The sequence below is a fragment of the Leptosomus discolor genome, chromosome 6 (assembly GCF_034619465.1).
Source record: "Leptosomus discolor isolate bLepDis1 chromosome 6, bLepDis1.hap2, whole genome shotgun sequence".
Classification (NCBI taxonomy): Eukaryota; Metazoa; Chordata; class Aves; order Leptosomiformes; family Leptosomidae; genus Leptosomus; species Leptosomus discolor.
This window is the reverse complement of record NC_141396.1, coordinates 9,117,386-9,136,880: the sequence shown is the minus strand read 5'-3', so window position 1 is coordinate 9,136,880 and position 19,495 is coordinate 9,117,386. Positions and strand designations below refer to the sequence as shown.

Here is a 19,495-nt window from a genome sequence, read left to right as displayed (position 1 = left end):
TTAATTATTTACCAGATTTTTCTCAGAATAGTAAAAGATACAGTCCTAATGGAAGAAACATCTCAAAATGTAAAGGATACACTAGCTGGAACACAAATTACATTATTAAGATGCAGATTTTTACAATTAGATCAACATTATATGCATCTGTTACTGGTGTCCTACTTCATTTTTTATTTTGAGGTGCTTCAAAGACTGTAGAAGTCGAAGTATTTCAGCTGTATGAGCCTACTTTTATAGTTCAATTGATTTTTTTTTATTAGTTTTCTCTCGTATTTTTTATTAATTACAAACCACAGTTTGAGTATGTGCATAGTAGATCAAATCCAGGAACACTCTTGGTTAAGTGATTTGACGTACTATATTAGCAGATGAAGCACGGCTTGAGAACTGGGCTGGAATTGAATATGAATCAATAGTTACAGAAACATGAAATACATGGGAGGTCTCAATCCTGATGTTTCGTAAGGCACTTCTGTATGGAAAACATAGTGCTATGTATACTTTTGTGTTCCTACCTAAGAATAACTATACTCTTGTTCTTGTATACTTTACGGGTTTATTTGAAATCAAAGTAAAAATTGAGAGTTAGGGTACATCTGTTCTTTTTGTGTGTTATGACTTTTTGAGGTAACATACACCATTAACCTAGTCAGAATGTGGTCTCTAGTAGAGAAAAACAAACAAACAAATAAAAAAACCAACCCCCCAAAAAACCTGGCCAAACAAAAACCCTCTCAAATCTTTTTTGCATTGACCAGTGTTCCTTTTGTTACTTTCCCTTTGGATTCTAGTGATTTTCATGTGTACAGTGTAAGGCAAAATTTTAGGGGATAAGTAAGTTGCAAGTAGAATATTTGTTGCTTATACACTATTAAACTAACAAGAACGATGGACCCACAACTCTACTGTACTTATTATAGAAGTTTGAGATGTATTTTACGTCATGTATGTGCAAATAACTAAGCTGATATTACCAAGCAATGAATATTAATTTTGTTATTTCAGTATATAGATAAAATTGCTGTGAAAATTTTTAAATGGACTCTTAGGGCTGTAATATGACTCATGCTGAGTATTACTTAATAATTTTTATTAAATATTATTGCATTTATATACTGCAACATAAGTTTGGATTAAATAATTTATAGCTAATTAAGAAAGCAACCACTTTCACTCTAACAAGGATTTTTCTAATGGAACATATGATTGAAGAAAAAGGAGATTGAACTTGTGTTCAAAATTTATAAATGTTTTTGGTTCTTTTCCAGTCAGTCCCAACCAGAATGCCAGACCGTGCAAAAAGCCATGCTCCCTGCGAACAACATGTTCTAACTGCACGAGTAATGGTATGGAATGTATGTGGTGTAGCAGTACAAAACGATGTGTTGACTCAAACGCCTATATAATCTCCTTCCCATATGGACAGTGTCTAGAATGGCAAACTGCAACATGCTCCCGTGAGTATCTTAATGAGCATTCACCCTATTAAACATAGTGTATTTTTTTTTCTGCTCAAAAGAGCATTTATATGGATAGAATTCAGCACATTCACTACAGATAAAAATAATTTCAAATGAATGACCTTATATAGCTACTAATGTGAGCAGTCAATACTGTGTATGTATTTTCTAAATACAGGTAAATGCTGGCAATTCTTTTACGATGAAATATATTTAGTCTTTTAAAACAGTAAAAAGTGTTTATTGTTTTCAGATAAAGAAAAAATACCATGCTTATTTATGTGACCAGTGTTAGTGTGTCAAATAGTGGTCACGATTTGCAACAGAATAGTGTTAAAAATTAGGTAAATAATATGTAGAACTGATACAACATAAGTTACTAAAATAAAGGAGATAAGTTGAATTCAGAGTTGTTAAGCTTATGATTTATTTTGTCAGATTCAAAGAAGTCCATTTTCCTAGCATACAAAGATAAAAGCAATGGTATAATAATGGTAGTAGTAATGGTAGTCTTGAGAATGTCATAACACAAATGCAAAACAAATGGTCTTGGTCTTCCTTAGATTCTTCTCACTTGCAAATGCTGATTATTAACCCTGACAGATTGTTTATCCTCTTGATAGAAGCAGAAGGATTTCTGTTAGGCCATCAAGCAGGTAGAGGAGGTGCAGAAAACTTTTGTCCTGTGTGATCAGACTGGGTCAAGCTGAATTAATGTTCCAGGTTGCTCATTTCATCCTTTTCAGATAAAAGGCAAGTGATTTCTTACTTTGTCAAGCAGCAAAGGTACTCCCTAGATGTCCCCTTTGGAAGCACATTTCATCAGAATTTGATATGATGCCTCTCTAGGAGAGTAACAAACCTACTCAGTGCACCTTTCAGTATATCATTCAGCTAAAGCTCCTTCCCAAGTCTGTAGTGACTGGACCTTGTTAAGTTCAGCACCATGCAGTTCAAATATATATTGGTGCCATAATTCACATAGATGCTGGAACAAGCTGCCTGGTGCCTTAGATTCTTGTTTCAATCATGGTTTGTTCAGAACAATTCCTCAGTTGCCATCCTGCAGAAGGCTAGTTCTTAGTATTTTTAATGTCCTTCAAGATTTGATTAAAATATTTTCTACCTGTAAAGGACTCCAATCCATTGGGACCCAAACTTAATACATAGGACTTCTGAAGTGTACCATTGAACTCGCATTATTGCTCTTCTCTATGGGAGTGTTTTTCTAGTTACTTCTGAATTCCTTTCCTTCTCCATAAGGGTCTTTTGAGAGCAGCATCTATAGGACATTTTATTTCTGGATATGGTGTGACAGGATTAATGATGTTGACAAGAAGCAACTTGCTTCAGGGTCATAATTAGATCATGATTCCATTCCATAGGTAACTACAAAAGGTAGTTGCTTGCTTTCACCTAAGTCTTGGTAAAATATTAAGTAGAGTAAGATCCTGCTGTATCTGTAATAGGAACCAGTGATATATCCTAATCTTAAGAGAGAAGGATGGCTATATGTATCAGACCACTATATATATATATCTGGGTTAAAGAAAAATAAGGCATAACTAAATCTTTCTTTGAGGTAAAACTGGCCAAGAGCCTGTATTCCCCTTAATTGAGATTCCTCCTTCAGTCTTAGCAATCATAGAATATAATGAACAAGTACAATGCTGACCTGTTCTGGTAAACTTTTATGCTTGAATAGTAAATTTCATACATTAATCCAGGTTCTAGTGTCCAGGTTCCATGTGGACTAGATGTAGTGTTTATATGTTCCTTTGGTCCTTATGTCCTCTAAACTGAGCCATCAACCCATGTTTGGTCTGAGAATAGAGAAATAATAGGAAAACTTAATCTCTTCTCCCATATATTTGGAATAATAATACTGTAATTACATGAAGGTTTCTGTCTCATAACAGTTCACTAAACTTTTTTGACTCCTATAAGGAATCAGTTTTGCAACTTAGAAAATATTGATAGTGACTTGTGGAGGAAGATAGGTAGATTGAAAATTTGGAGATAAAATTGACAGAATGCCTTATGAAGGATACTTAGCTTTTTAAAATAGCATGTATTATGTCAGCCTGAACTTTTAATACTTTTGTGTTTTGTAGTACTTGCACATCATGCAGATTCAGTTTGTTTGGGGAACACAAGAAATTATTTTTAATCGAATTGTAATTTTTGTCAGGTCTGTAAAAGTTTATATTAAATAAGGCAAACGGGATTTTCTATATACCAGTTCATCATTATGTAAAGACAGTTTCTGTGAAAATGTATTTTCTATTCAACAAATGAAACAATATTCTGTGTCCTTAAGCAGTTTTTTCTTCTCAGAGTTTTAAAGCATTAGATATTTTGTATATAAACAAGAAAATGAATGTCCAAATGAAACATGGTTCAAATGTTGTTTTCGTCTGAACGACTTGAAAATTTTATTAGGTAGATATATCATAATTGATGCAGAGGTAATGAAGTATTAAGTGGTTCCCCTTACCAAGGGGTAGTGTTTCTATTTACTTGAAGAATGGAATGTAACTATACCTTTAAAAAAGAATCCTCTTTCTTTTTTATTTTGAATGAGTGATTTCTGAGATTTTGGATGTTTGGCTCTGTATGAAAAAAAATTTCACACAAACATGTATGATTTAAAGGAAAAAATATAACAGCCGAGAACTTCACATTTATTTTCACAAGTTGGAATTAAAATTAAGAATACCGTTTTATTGGTGACATTTTGTCATTTTAATACTTGCCAAAAACTTACATTCTACTCTTCCCCACATCTTCCATCCATTATGACTTTTGATTGAGTAGCTGACAGTTGAACAATCTTGGACTACCTCTAGAATTTCAAAGAAAAAAAAATCTGCTTGAATATCCTCTTGTTCTGTAAACAATAACTTCTCAGTTAGCTCTCTTCAGTTTTTCAGCTGAATGCCACTACAGAAAATATCTGAGGATTTTCACTTTTAGTTCTTTTTTATCTTCCGTGAAGATAGTGCAGCTGATACTTCAGAGCTCTTTTCTCCTAGCTTTATAAATAGCAGCATCAGAATTGTTTGGATCATTTACAATGCAGCTCCAAAAGGGCAAGCCAGCCAGTACAGAATGGTGGTCTTTATTTTTCTGCTGATCTTGTATTACAAAACCCAAAATTTGTGTTATTCAGATTCAGATCTGATGTGGTCTGGTTTGAAACCGATTTGTCACATGAGTGACGTTGATTTCCAAGAACAGTTGAGTTGTTCTCCCCCTGACTCCCCTCCCCCCCCCCCATATTTGGGAAACTTGAAATACTGCCTTCTATTTGGATTCATCAAATTCTAATGATACAAGAGCTCATGCTCCAGCTTTCTGCACTGTTAAAGTTGTTTTTTTTTTTTTGAGATCTCATTCAGGTTCTTAACTGCCTGTTTTCTTGCTATCTGCCTATCTGCATGTATCTTTAGGCTACTGGAGAACTTCTTCTCTGACAGCTCTTGTTGAAGTTGTTTAATAGTTGCTGAAGTCAGAGCTAGCTTTATTCTGCTGTCAGTTTATTTCTTTAGAAATGAAATCATTCTGCTTAGTACACCCTTTATAGCGTGGATTCAAATATTGCCTTTATGCAGCAGAGTGGTCCAGATAGCTGCGCACATTAGTTGAATATAGTGCCCTGGCTGCAGCTGAGCCAAATTTGAGAGCTTACACTCATGTAGTAGCCATTGGAGTGTCTTTCAGAAAAACTCTGCAAACCTTTAAAACACTTTCTTTTTAAAAAAACCCTTAGATTATTTCTGGCTTCCTGGTAGGATCTTCCTGAATCATAGAATCATTCAGGTTGGAAAAGACGTTTGAGATCATCAAGTCCAACTGTCAACCCTGCTCTACCAAGTACACCCCTAAACTACATCTCCAAGCACCACATCGAAACAACCTTTAAATGCGTTAAGGGATGGTGACTCCACCACCTCCCTGGGCAGCCTATTCCAATGCCTGACAACTCTTTCAGCGAAAAATTTTTTCCTAATGTCAAGCCTAAAGCTACCCTAGTGCAGCTTGAGTCCGTTCCCTCTTGTTCTATCATTAATTACCTGTGAGCTTTTAAAATTTTTTTTTTGAGTATCTGCAAAGTTAATGTGAGAAGAGACATGGACCCATAGTGATCAGTGTTCAAAAGATTCTGATGTTAATTTGATTCAGTGTTACAGCATTAATTTAAAAAGTTTAAGACATAGCAGAAAAAGCTCAAGTAAACTTGTGAACTCTAATGGTGTTCCTGAAGATACTAAATTGTTAATTTCTTATTAATAAGAAATGACAGTAACTTCAGAATATGATTTTTTTTTTTTATGGTTCTAAACAGATTTAAAACATGAGGAAGACCATTTCATGAGAAATTAAATTATTTAAAAAGAGTACAGCGTAAAAGATCTAGAGGGAGATTTGATTTTTAGTATGCAAATTAAAATATGAAACCTGATTTACTCTAACAGATGAAACTCTTAACATATTGTTCAGTTAAATGGGATTGAAGTATGATTTGTAGCTTAAAAATCCTTATTTAAGAAAGAAAGATGTGTAGCATGCAAGCTTGATTCAGAAGTTCTATATAAGAAAATTGAGTCCTATTTGTAGATGAATATTCAGGTACAATCCCAGGATACTTCATGCCCAAATAAATTTTTGGTTTGAATTTGAATTATCACAATTTTTGGATTATTATTATCACTCTGATTTGGATTATTGACTTTGTCTTGAATTCTGGAGTTTTTCTGTTGGAAGGGCTGTTTACGTCAGTGGAATTGGTAATATATGCATCCCATAATATATATTAATAATAAGCGCAGAGCATATATATTTTATTTTGGGATTTAATGAAGATGTGTAATATTATTGTTCTGCTTCATTATCTTTGTTTATTTGATATCTTTGTTGTTGCATTGTGGTGTAAGAAGCACCTGCTGTGTATTTTGTGACCTTTGAAGTAGTACAACTTTTACAGAAAACAGAGATATTCTTACTAATGTTACTGGAATTTTTCAATTTGCAGAAGCAAATAGAAATACAAAATTGTTCCTTTATCAACTGTTATAAAACCCTAGCATTTTATTTAAAAAACAAACAAACAAACAAACAAACGAAAACCAAAAAACCCTTTCATTAATATTGTGTTCCATGCAATAAAGCTCAAAACTGCTCTGGACTGAGGACCTGTGGACAGTGTTTGGAACAGCCTGGGTGTGGATGGTGTAACGATCCCAGTAACACTGGAAAAGGGCAATGTTTGGAAGGTTCAGCAAGAGGCCCCATGAAGCCGGTTGGCATGCACTCTAATGAAATGGTGCTTGATGCCAGTCTTTGTCCAAAAGAGAAGAATTATGAGTGGTCTTTTATCCAGTGTCCAGGTAAGGTCTGCTTCCATTCTTTCTTATATATGGAATAAGAGATGATTCTCTTGTTTAAGCACACCAAAATAATATAAAAATAATTATTTTGAGTAATACAAATAACACTTGCATGAGAGATTTGTTTTTCCAGAATGTTTCCTAAATATATAGTTTGCTAGACTGTGTCTACTGAACACGAATGTGCTTCCTGTCATACAGGTTCACATGTGAAATTTAATGCAAATAGTTTAAGCAAAATTGACCTTTATTTGTAAATAAATTTTCACCCATCCTATCCTTCTACTTTTTCAAATCCAACTATATGAATTTGCATCAGCTTTCACTTTCTTCTGGCTTCTGTACCCGTCAAAGTAGAGTGCAGCTGGGGAGGAATTATCTGTGAACAACTGCTGATGGCCAGGAGCAGGGACGTCCTGTGTCCCCGCCGCTCATGCCAAAGGCCAGCTGGCTGCCAGAATGGGGGCTGCCAAATATCTGAGCTGTGCCTCCAGTCTACATTTCAGACATTTTTAAGTAAATAGCATGTATGCCATTGTAATCTTAAAGAGAATCTCTGAAGTCTAAATTTAAGCCATACCAATCTGATTATAATATTTTAATTTTTAAGTGCATTGGAAAAGTAAGCAAGACATCAGGTGCTTTGGGGTCGTGGAGGCTGAGCTGGTACCTCCTCCTGTGTGGAAGCAGTCAAATCCTGAAAGCAGTGGTGTAGGAGTGCAGGGAAATGGAAAGCACACTGGGGAGTTTGACAGACCTCCAGTGGTAATTTACCATAAATTATACAGTTTAAAAGACAGGTTGAAATTTTTTTTTACAGTAAATAGTATAATTGTGCTACAGTTGTTTTTCCAGCAAGTGTTTCTACTGCTGATAAATTCGGAAGTCAGAGCTTCTCTAGGATCAAAACTTTTATGGCTACGTGCAGCTATGTTTGCGCTTCTTTTTCAACAGCGTATTCCCTGTGTGTGTGTATGCATATAAATGCGTTTGTTTATGTATTTATATGTAAGTGTGTGTATCACTGTATTATTTAGAAAGCAGAATCTCTGAAGAAAGTGTTACTTTTGTAACTTATTTTAAATACATAGGTAGAGAGTAGATTTTTTTTAACTTTTAGAATAATGAAGTGAAATATAAAACCAAGTGAACACTGTCAAATGTTCTAAGTTAAAACCAAAAAACTCCAAACTATCAAACAGCATTTCCTGAACAAAGAAGCCTCTAGTAAATTTCTAGAAACAGTAGAATGACATTACATTGTATAGAAACTCCAGTACTGAGTCTGGCTGTTAAAATACGGGTGTGTGGATAAGTGCATTGTTAGACTTTCACTGTAACACTAGTGAAATGGCAATGGATATACATATTGCTTGTCTAAAATTTTTTGAGTTAGAAGTTTTCATCTTTTAATTTGCTTAATATTTACTCTTCATGGATAAAATTCTGTATTCATTGTATATTCTGACCAAGAAGTCACTGAAGTTCCACTTTAGTCAAAAACCCCACTATTTTATGAGTTTAAGAGGCAAATCCTACAGAAGTCATAGAATTAAAATTTCAACTGATGTGAAATTTTGTTCTGATTGGTATAGGCTATAGGCTTTGTTCCTAAGCTTTGATTTTCCATTTCTTAAAATGCTGTCTGTAATGACTTATACTAACACAGTTTAGTATTCTTAGCACAGCAATCATTTGATGTACTTGAAATAAGATGCAATTGATACTAAGTCTGTATAAACCTACTGAACAGTTTGTAGCTTGGACGAAAATAAAAATAAATGGGTTATAACATGTAGTAGAAGATTATGCTGCCACATTGATGAATAGATGGCTAAACCAGTCATGTTCATTCGTGTACACACTTAGTTTTCCTTGTAGTACATATCCATGCTCTTTATAGTGCCTCTGGGCAATTGTGTTTGTGATAAGTGTTTTAAATTCATTCTCATCTTCTGTCTGTTCAGATCTTTAAAACTAATATTCAGCAGGTAGCATTAAAAAAATATTTCTTTTTATGACTGGTCATTTTGGAATTAATAGTCCTCAAAGCAGCTGTCATAGTTTTTCTTCTGATATGAATATATTTTGATGTTTTTAATCAGATTTGTATTTTAACTGAACTATTATTATAACTAAAATGGCAAATATCATATATTTTTAAAAAAAAAAAGAAGAAAAATAAATAATGTTGGCATTTCCTCTCATGACTTGAGAAGTTTAGGTAGAATGCAAGCCCAAGTTTGTCTTTTAAAGCCTAAATTTCTCCCCTGAAAAGCGGTATGAATTGATTCAAACTGGTTTGTTTAAAACTAGATGAAGTACTTTACACTAGATCCAGATTGTAATGCAGACATCCTTTTTAGATATTATCCTAGTATTAAGTATTTTCTTAAAGCTATAGTTATTAAGAGTTGTCAGCATCAACAACCATTTCAACACAGAGGTCAAAAGCAGATTAGACATAAAATTGCTTATCTCCAGGGCAGCCTCACGGAAGATTCAGCTAAATCATATTTGTACGTGCGAGGAAAATTCCTCTGTTGTGGCCAGTGATTAAAATCACTTAAAGAAAAATATGACATTTTGAAATTTAACTCCTAGTTCTTATTTAAGTGATCATTACAGTGTCTCATTACTTTATTTTTTTTTTTTATTATTTAATACTGATAGCTCTAGTTTGATGCACTCATCTGAATCACAAGTTGTTGAATTGTTCAATTCTTCCGGCTTTTCACTTTTCTCAATGAGATAGATATTTTTGGAAAATTCAGCAAATATATAGTATCATTTTAAAATGCTGTGCAATGTCAATTGTAGATTGTATTGGTTTTTACTGTACATGTATATTTTTAATTTGATTTAAAATCTCCTATTTTCTTTTCTTTTCCGTAACAAAATGTTAAGAATTAAGAGCTATCATACATGACCAGATAATATTATGACTTGCAGCAAACTAAAATTCACAATGAAATTTTTGATTAATTAAAGTTGCTTTCATTATACTTTAACACAAAAATTTAAAAAAAAAAATAAAATTAAGCATTAGGAAGAATGGAAAATTTATAAATGAATGACCCACTAATTAGAGAATATCAGAATGAAACATTTTCTCTGCATTATGATACAGTCTTAATTAGGCAATCTAGTAAGATTACTTTAATAGAACACCTGTTTAATGCATTGCTTGTTTTAGTTTTGGTTTATTGGTCTACATTTTTTTTAGCATTCGCTTTAAGTAATTTAATGTGTAAGTCCCGTAAACAGAACCCAAAAGGGAGCTCCAATTCATGGTATTTTCATGTAGCTTTTTCTGAGAAAGGCAATGAACTGCAGAATGGCAAACTGCCTGGAGGAAGACAACACAAAGTTGTCTAAAAAATCAAGTATCCTTAGGAAGAATAAAACTTGTAGTATCTAAAGAGATGTAGTCAAGACAGCGAGAAGATTTCTTTTCCAGTAGTCCAGAAATGTTTGATACTCATTTACAAGATTTTGTAGACATAGTTACAGAAGAAGGAAAAGGTTGTAAACTTGGGAGGTTTAATGGGTTATGAGCCAAGGCTGACAATGGCTGTAAATGTATTAAGTTACTAATACTTAATTCTGTCTAAAACAGCTTTATAAACTTTTAAATCGTGCAGTGAGAATATATATTTATTTTTTTTCCCTAGCCAAGACATCAGTCACTGTGACATTTAGATTAAAATTCCAAATTTTTTAAAACAAGATCTTACTGAGATAGCTGTCCTCTGCTGAGTCTTACACACCCTTTGCCAGTAAAGGATCGGCAGGTTTGACGTAGGCTGACATTTGACAAGGTGCTGTAATTGACAGATTGCTAATCTGCTGAGCGCTATGAGCTCTGAGGTCCCACTCTCTAGAGGGGTCATCCTCAAAACCTCTTGGTCGTTCAGCTGAGTCCTGGCAGCAGGATCAATGATTCTGGCAGAATTCACATTGTGATTTTGCGGCAGTAGTGATCAGTACTTTCTGAGTTTCTACACAACACAGAGCACTGGAGTGGAAGTGTGGTGCGAGGGCAGTAGTTTATAATGTTCTTATTTGACAAAAACAATTTTGTGCTTTTAAGGTCAGGCATAAAAATATATGTCAATAGTTATTTTCACCAATGTTGACTGAGTGAGGAGGGACTAGGGCTGTTTGATGTCATCCTGATGTCCTTAAAACCCCCTTTAGTATGCCAAAGCTAATGTGAGGATCACAACTGTTAAAAATAAGATGATCTTTGGTTAATTTTTTGTAAGTTCTCTCTCCCCAGTAGATCTAAGTTTGGGTGTGAGTTGTTCATGGTCTCCATCACAGTAGCCTTTCCAATGCTTCACGGTGGATTGCATGGTATGGGGGTTTTCATTTGATCTTGGTTGGTGACTTACTGCCTCTTAACATGTTTCTTAAGTGACTGGGCCACATTTTAAAGCTATAAGAGCTGGATTCAGTCACTCACAATGGCAAAAGAGAGTTTCTCACACACCTTAAACTCACGTGTCACCACATAGTCAACTTCTGTGGTCTCTTGCGTGAACTTGTGCCTTGTCACAATGCTGTTTCAAAGAGGCGCTGTATCAAAGTACAAATATATATATGCTGGTCATTAGTGAGGATTAAACTCCTCAGAATTATGTTCTACTGCAGTTTTGTGATCACATAGGAACGATTTTGTTCTCAAGAGCAATTTAGTAATGGCTTTTTAAATGTTATATTCTAGCTTGCCAGTGTAATGGCCACAGCACCTGCATCAACAGTAATGTCTGTGATCAATGTAAAAACTTAACAACAGGAAAACAATGTGAAACGTGCATGCCAGGATATTACGGGGATCCCACAAATGGAGGACAGTGTACAGGTAAGTCATTCTGCTGGGGGGGAAAAAAATTGAAATGACATTTTAGATAATGTGAATTTAACTTTTTAAATGTAACGTGGAACTAACTTTTCTTTAAAGGTTAAATGTTTATTTGATTATACAGATGAGTTGATCAGCTAAACTAAGGATTCAAAATTAGATTAATATTTAAAAGGAAACTTTGCATTCAGAATCATCATTTCGCAGTTGTTTGATCTGGATGCTCTAAGAACCAGATGGTAATTTTAAGATGCTCTCCAGTTAGGGAAAGATGGTGAAAGAAACTGTCTTGTGGGAGCATCACCTTAAAGCCTGATATTTGAAAGGCATCATTTCATTCCGTGTAAATCCTTTTAAAAGACGTGAGAAGGTACTTATAAATGAAGTTCAGTAACTGCCATAATATCTGATAGCACTGATTTGTATAAATATGTGATGCTAGTGGAAAAATTAGGCATTTAACAGACCAATAAGTCTTATTCATGTATAGTTCAAACAGAAAAGCCTGATACACTGAGGATTGTAAGGTACCCTAACATATTTAATCTGTTTTGTTTTTTAATTGCTGTATTGGAGGGTTCTCCTTGAAGTGAAAGAAAGAATGAAGTAAAATATTCCAGATGTTTTTTGTATATTGCTGTAGGGCTGCTTTTTTACTTGCATGGGTGATTTTAAAGTTAACAGTAAGTCTGTCCCTTATAAATAAATGGGGGAAGGGAAGATACATTCAATAGAAAAAGTCATTAAGGTAGTTGACATTGAATCTAGGAGGGTACTAGAAATGCATTTCGTCCCATGACTTTTTCTTCTCTATTATTGACGTTTCTTTAACTGGACCTTTGCTTCTCAAGGAGTATCTGTTCATTTGAAGGGTTCAAATGTTCTTCAGCACTTTAACATGTAGTAGTCAATGCATAAAGCTCCACATCTGGTAAACTGAAGCACAGTATGTAGAAAGTGTGTTCAAGGGGATGGAAAGATTAATGTCTACCCCTATTGACAATTGCACATTTTGCTGGTGCTTTATGACGCTTTAAATAATTCTTAATAGTTCTCTTATTTCCTGAAGTTGACAAAACGTTCCTTTGCTGTCTATATCACCTTTATGGCAAAATGATCTATCGGTACAGCTTTTATTCTTCAGGGATACATTAGCTATCAACCAAATAAGCATTCCATCACCTTTAGTGAATTATGTGTAGTGCAATAATGGCTAAAATCAATTTATGAGACCAGTAAAATTATAAATTTTGTGACTTGTTTTTCAACCCTAGTCTGTAACAGTACATATTTTTGTCGGTAGACATGATTTTAACAGGAGCTATTTAGACTAAAGAGTCCTTTAAAAATTAAAGATTATAATTATTCTGAGGCTTTATCTGCATTGGTATATTCTATTTAGTGGTATAGAGCCTATAATTCTGTTTAAGACATTTTGATGAATGTAGTCATTATGAACTGTTAGGTTTTCTTCAGTATCGTTGTTTTTGTTGCTGTGATAGAGGTGCACAAATTGTGGGCCAGGGTTTTCTGCAGGAAAAAATACCAATGATCCATAGATAAGTGAAATCAATTTTGCTTGGATTTAAGAGGATTATGGAACCATAGATGAGATCAGACCATGTGCAAATAGAAAGAAAGAGAGGGATGTTTTGTTGTTGGGTTTTTTTTTTCCTCCTTCATTCTGCTAATGCTTTTGGTAACATAGGAAAAAATTTGAAAATCACTTCAAATTAAAAGCATAATTAATGTAAAAGCATAAGGAAAAAATATGAGTGGAAGAAAGGGCAAGACAAAGCCCTTTGGATTTGAGTGTGACTGAAATAATTACACAATGAGACAGGAAATGATATGAAATAGCCAATCAAAGAAAAAAATCATGAAGAACTGAAAAAACCTCCAGTCCTGCTCATAGTCCTGTCTTGTGTCACTTTGCTGCTGCCAGCTGAGTTTCTGGCTGGACCCTGCCAATGTTTCTTTTCTGCTAAGACTCATTCTTCTGTACGAGGATTGAGGCTGCTTGGTTGTCTGCTGCATTTTTTCTCCAGAGCTCTTGAGTTCTTTCTTTGAGGATCCAGATCGAAAACTTTTTAAAGGAATGACGAGATAATGACTATAACTCTTAAAGTACATGTGTAATACTGTAGTATTCTTCATATAACAAGTTGCTGTAGTTACAAGGGTGTAAATTGGTTATGAATTGGAGAGCAGCTGATGCTGGGAAAAGAGGTTGTACTCGATCTCTACAGTTAAGAGGCAAAGTGGTGTACACTGGGAGAAAAACTAAGAATTATTCTCTTAACATACTCATGACATGACATAAAATGATTTTTCTCCCAGTGTCACGACTAAAGTACTTATGTATTCAGTACATGTATTATGTATTCTGCTGTTGTGATACATGTACTTATAGGTAATATCTGACCTCTCAAATTAGGTTGACTACCAGCGATTGATATAGATTAAAAGGATTTGCAAGAAAAACAACTTTTTCTTTTATAGGCTCGATTAGCCTTTGTTGTTCCTTAGGTCCCTGATGATCTTGAAAGGAAGGAGAAGGAGATGCATAGCAAGTCTATTTCAGTCCTTGGAAAACTTTTTTTTTTTTTTTTTCCTTAATGATGCCAATCTTTTCCTACATCCTTTTTCTCCATAATTCTGGGAGGTCATTTTTAGACCTAAAGGAAGGAATGACCTAAAGGTCGTTCCATCCTAAAGGAAGCTGGCTGTCCACCTCCGAGTGACCAATTCTGTTCTGACCTTTGTGCAGGGATGGAAAAGTGTACAAATATGATATTTTCCATATGCTACTCTGGGAATAATGGTGCCTTTACAACTGTCGTCAGATAACTGATACATTCATAGTGGTATTGCGTAGTGTTATGCTATCAAATTACTATGGGATGAGTAATAGTTGTTATAAGAAAAAGATATAATTCATGTTTCAGAAGGTTTTGAATAGTTGTGATTAAAGGATGGATAAAAATTTTACTTTTCTGGATTTTCACCACTATAATTGCTGACATTTCAATAGCTTTCAACCAAATCTAAGGACTCTTGTTGCGTACTGATATGATGCAGGCTTAGTAGATGTGACAAACCTAAAAAGGACAAAGGAAACATGGAGGTATAATAACAGGCTTCAATTATGCGAGAGGGAGCTGAAAAGAGAGAATGATGATAAAGTGCCTTCCCCATGCCCCCATTTTGATTGAGGAAGAAGTAATGGGGTTAGGTTGCAACAGGAAAGATTGAGGTGGAATACAAGGAAAACTTTCTGCTGGTTAAACTCTAAAATAGATTGCCTAAATAAATTATGAAATCTGCATTATCACCTATGCTATTTTCTAAAAATTTTCAAACTTCTCTAGCTTTGGAAAAGGGAAGTGATCTAAGTGATTCCACATGTTCTTTTCCAGTCCTAATTTTCAAATGATTCTTGGAGTCTGAGATCTGGAATGCAGGGAGGTGTTAAGTAAAGATAAAAGTATTCCAATTATATAAGAAAATTATTTATGTATAGCAAAATGACTATGGTTATTTGCCATATTATGAATGCTTAATGAAGATATTCCTAAATCTTACATATTACTTACTTTGGAATCTGTAGCATTTTTGCTATTGTGGTGTTAAAAAGCTTTCCATCTAATGCACTCACATTCAACCTGCACACACTATCACTCTGTGATTGACCCTTGGTCTAATTTATTTTTCTGTCAGAAGTGTGGTATTTCGGTTGCTGATGGACAATAGTTTGACAATGATTGTATTTTTTACAATTAATTATTGTACTTCTTTATCTTAAAAAACCCATGCCTAATACGAATTATTCATTTAAATTCTGTCACTTGAAGTCTCTCTTCTATGCAGAGAATGAGAGTTAGAGTTTGTATTCTTGGTGTATACGTGATCTTTATATTCAGTTGTCCTAACGCATGGCTTGTGGTAAAGACATATATACTCCTCCAATTCTTTATGACATTTCATTGTACAAATATCTGGTTTGAATTAATTTATATTTGATTTATTGCTTCATTCTATACAAAAATCAGTAATAAATTGCAAAAGCCCTTTATTTTACATTAAAGAAAGTTCCGTGACTGTAATTTATTACAGTTATCAGTTCTATAATTAAAAATAGTTTCAGGTAGTTATTATGTCTGTGAAGGGAAACAGGTGGCCAAAATATAAAAAGAAATTAATTTGTTACCTTACATTATGATATATTTTTAGTTACACAAAGAGATTTGTATTCTTCATTGGAAATAAATAATACCGTGCACTAATTAGTAAGTCCAGACCCTGTGTGCACACTTCTGATTTATAAGCTAAAGCCCCTGTATGGCAAAAAAAAGCGTAAAGCGATAGTACGGTCAAATTACCACGTAAAGTTACAGCATCCTTTTAAAGAGTTGGCTCAATGTGCGAGAAAATAAGAGGAAAGCCAGAGGTGAATCCTGAACCTGAGGGAATAGAGTACTTCTAGCAAAGGGCAGGTTTTGGGTTCCAGACCAAGCTCCAGTTCTGTTTACCCCTTTATCTGACTGATCTTGAGTGCAAATGCATGAGCAGCCCTTGGAGTGCTAAATGCAGTGCTGTCAGCCTGTGCCAGAAATGTTGAAGGAATCAAACCCTCTAGTGATTTAACAGAATGAGGCACACTCACACTCCGTCTTGTGGCGAAGATGAGAGGGGCACGGCTCAGCCTGCTTCTGAGCAGGTAAAACTATCCAGATGTCAGAAAACTAGGAAACCTTGTAATCTGAGATGTTGAAGAGTTGGAGGACAGATGTTCCAAATCACTTTGATTAATTTTTTTAAAATTCTCAAGTCCCATTTGAGGTACAATTTTGAAGACATGGATAACGAAATTCAGTAATAGAAAATTAATCATTAAATATTGGTGGATTTTGGAAATAAAATAGTTCAGACTGTAGATAGGAGTGGATTCTAGCTTTCTGTCTTGGTTTCTCTTAGCATTATACTTTCTTTAAGGTCTTGTTCTGTCACGTACTGCATGTCTGGGAAATAAACAATGTTTTTATAGGAATTTAGAATAAATAGTGTTATATGTGTACTACAGACTGCAGCATAAAGTAACAGGAGAAAACAGTATGTGAGATTGCTTGGAACAATTTTGTGTCATCTTGGCAACATTTTTTAGCATTATTTTTGAAATTATTAATCATCTACTTAGTTGTCAATGTTAAAATAAAATTTACTCTAGCTGCTTATCATCTTGACATTTTCTTTATGCATGGTATTTTGAAAAATTACTCTTAAAATTTATGAGATGCCAGGAGAGAATTCTTTACAGTAAATTATGACACACACTGTGAATGTATAGTACATTTAATAAGATAACATAAGCACTTTGCTGTACTGACATTTTTTTCATAAAGTGATAACATCCCGAACAGCGTTCAGTTTTCTCATAATTGTACTACCATCACAGTTTTTTTGCAGTAGGAGTAAAACTCTGAGTACCAGCACAGCAGGAACATTGTGTGTAAACTCGCACTGCTCACTCTCTAAGCAGCCTTAAAAGACATAGTGTTTAAGACACTGATGAGTGTTCTGTAAAAGCCTCCTACCAGATAGGCTGTATGGGTGAAGCTTTTAAAGCAAGTCTGTAGCATTTCTATTGCCTTCATAGATCTGTCCCCTTCTCTGCTATCATGCAGTTGGACATTTTCAATACTAAAGGCAACAGCTTCCCCCCACATTTAAATTTTTAATCATTCTGTTTGAAAATGTGAAATCAATTGTTTACTGGAAACATTTAATTTTTTATAAGATCTTCAAACTGTTTGCAAAAGTGAACAAGTTGCCAGTGAGTGTAGATGATGTGTGCGTCAGGTCAGTAGCACTGCAGCCAGGTGAGAGGTCTGGGTGCCTTTTTTGTTCCTCCAGTTTGAAGGACAGAATAAATCTGAGCTTTTCTACTATTTTCTAAAGCTTCTTTCTCTGTAAGAGCATGCCTTTTGCAGTGTCTGCTTCTTTTATGTGTCATGGAACTCAGTACTTTTCACCTGTATTTGTATACTTGTGTGTATGTGTGTACATCTACACATACTGCTCCGTGAATTCGTCCCACATGCATTTACCTATTAGCCATCCAACTTACATATATCTACAGTAAGTGCCTCAAGAGGTTTAAAAAAAAAAAAAAAGCTAGGCATCAGTAAAAGACTTAAGTTGTTAGACTAGCTTTAAGGTACCATGACTTGGGTGAAATTGACCCCAGCAATAAAATAGTTGCCCAGATATACTTGTGATTATTTCTGTTGGTTAAAAGAAGAAAAAAAACCCCAAACCACCTTATTGGATGACTCGTTAATGCCTAAGCTACATCTCCAGTAACAGGAGGAAAATCCATGGTGTTCAAATCTTGCTGCTCAAAGAATGTGATGGTTCTGCTGAGTAACCGACATCTGAGATGTGGGGGTTTTGAGAGAAAAGGCTGAGGGTGGCAGAAGTCATTACTTCTAGTGTCTATGAGAGAGACACATGAGAAAGATGTTAAACTGATCATGGCAGCTAATTGAAAACGGTCTTCTTGGTTTTTAGGTTCTGTCTAACTTTGAAAGATGTCTACTGGGTAGATTTACAGATAGTTTCTCTCTGGAACTGTTTCTAACATTTTTACCTCTTCAGCAGTAGGAACCTTCGTAACACGTTTTTATCATGACGGTCCATGGAGGAGCTAATAGTGATTTCCTACCTTCCCATTCTCTCCAAAAGAAATACCGTTAACAGCTGCTGTGGGCACCATCAAGAACAGCACCCTGTTCCTATAGAGCATAAAGGGCAATCAGTGTGTTAGATATTTGAAAAAAAACCAACTCAGTTCCATTTAGAAGAAGCACATGTGCACAGAATGGGTTTTTTTGGTAGGCAGCACAGCTGAGAAACCCCACAATTACTTCGAAGTAATCTGTAGTCTGGTTTATTAGAACACAAACGTCAACTTGATCAAGATTATCTATGGAAAACTGGGGGATGTGTACTAAAGAAAACCAATTGGAAACAGACCTACCATTTGCTACCAAATACTTTCAAGGTGGGTGTCCTTCTTTCAGAGTTTTCTTTCCAATCCAACAACTTCTTCCTGTGTCCAAGCTGAATCAGACACCACACAATCCATGCTAGATGTTAGGGAAGTCTCTTTTTCCCCCCCTCTCCTCCAGTTTGTTTTGATTCTGCTCTTTGATATAGATAGGCCTCTTCTTTTAGGAAACATCTAGTTTCTACTCCTGCTTCAGGTTTTCTGCTCTTGTCATCTCTCTCAACCCTGCCTGCTGCTCCCAATAGTTTTTGCAAAGCTTGTAATTTTCATTTGCTTCCAAGGAAGAAGCAGTTTCCTCTCCTGTCTAGAGAGTGCAAAGTAACCCATAGTGCCCAGGACAATGTGAACAGGCGGTCCTTCTGTTTGCTCGCCAGCCATATTCCTAGAATATATATACATATACGTATATACGCGTGTGTATACGTACATAATGCACAATATTTGTATATTGAATTGTAATACAGCAAATTACATAATTTCACACCGTACAGAAGGCAACCTGTCTTTTGTAAAGGAAAAAGTTGATAGTGTGACAAAGAAAACAATATAATGTTCAGTTTCTTTTTTGAAATAAAATATGCTGTTGTCTACTTAGTTGATAGAAAGGTACCTGGTAATTTCCCCTTAGACTTATTTTTCTAGGATTCAAGAAGTTATACAAGCAATGAGGGAACAGGAAGCAGCAATCTTATTTTTTCTCTTCAAC

At 34.8% G+C, this 19,495-nt stretch overlaps 1 protein-coding gene across 1 annotated transcript in view; it reads left to right on the top strand.

The window, feature by feature from the left end:
* ATRNL1 (attractin like 1) overlaps nt 1-19,495 on the top strand; it is a 531,929-nt gene that overhangs the window by 134,709 nt on the left and 377,725 nt on the right. Inside the window, exons 17-19 of the mRNA XM_086466503.1 lie at nt 1,272-1,460; nt 6,635-6,853; nt 11,583-11,720. Of these exons, the coding sequence (XP_086322629.1) occupies nt 1,272-1,460; nt 6,635-6,853; nt 11,583-11,720 (546 nt within the window). The remainder of the gene's footprint in view (nt 1-1,271; nt 1,461-6,634; nt 6,854-11,582; nt 11,721-19,495) is intronic.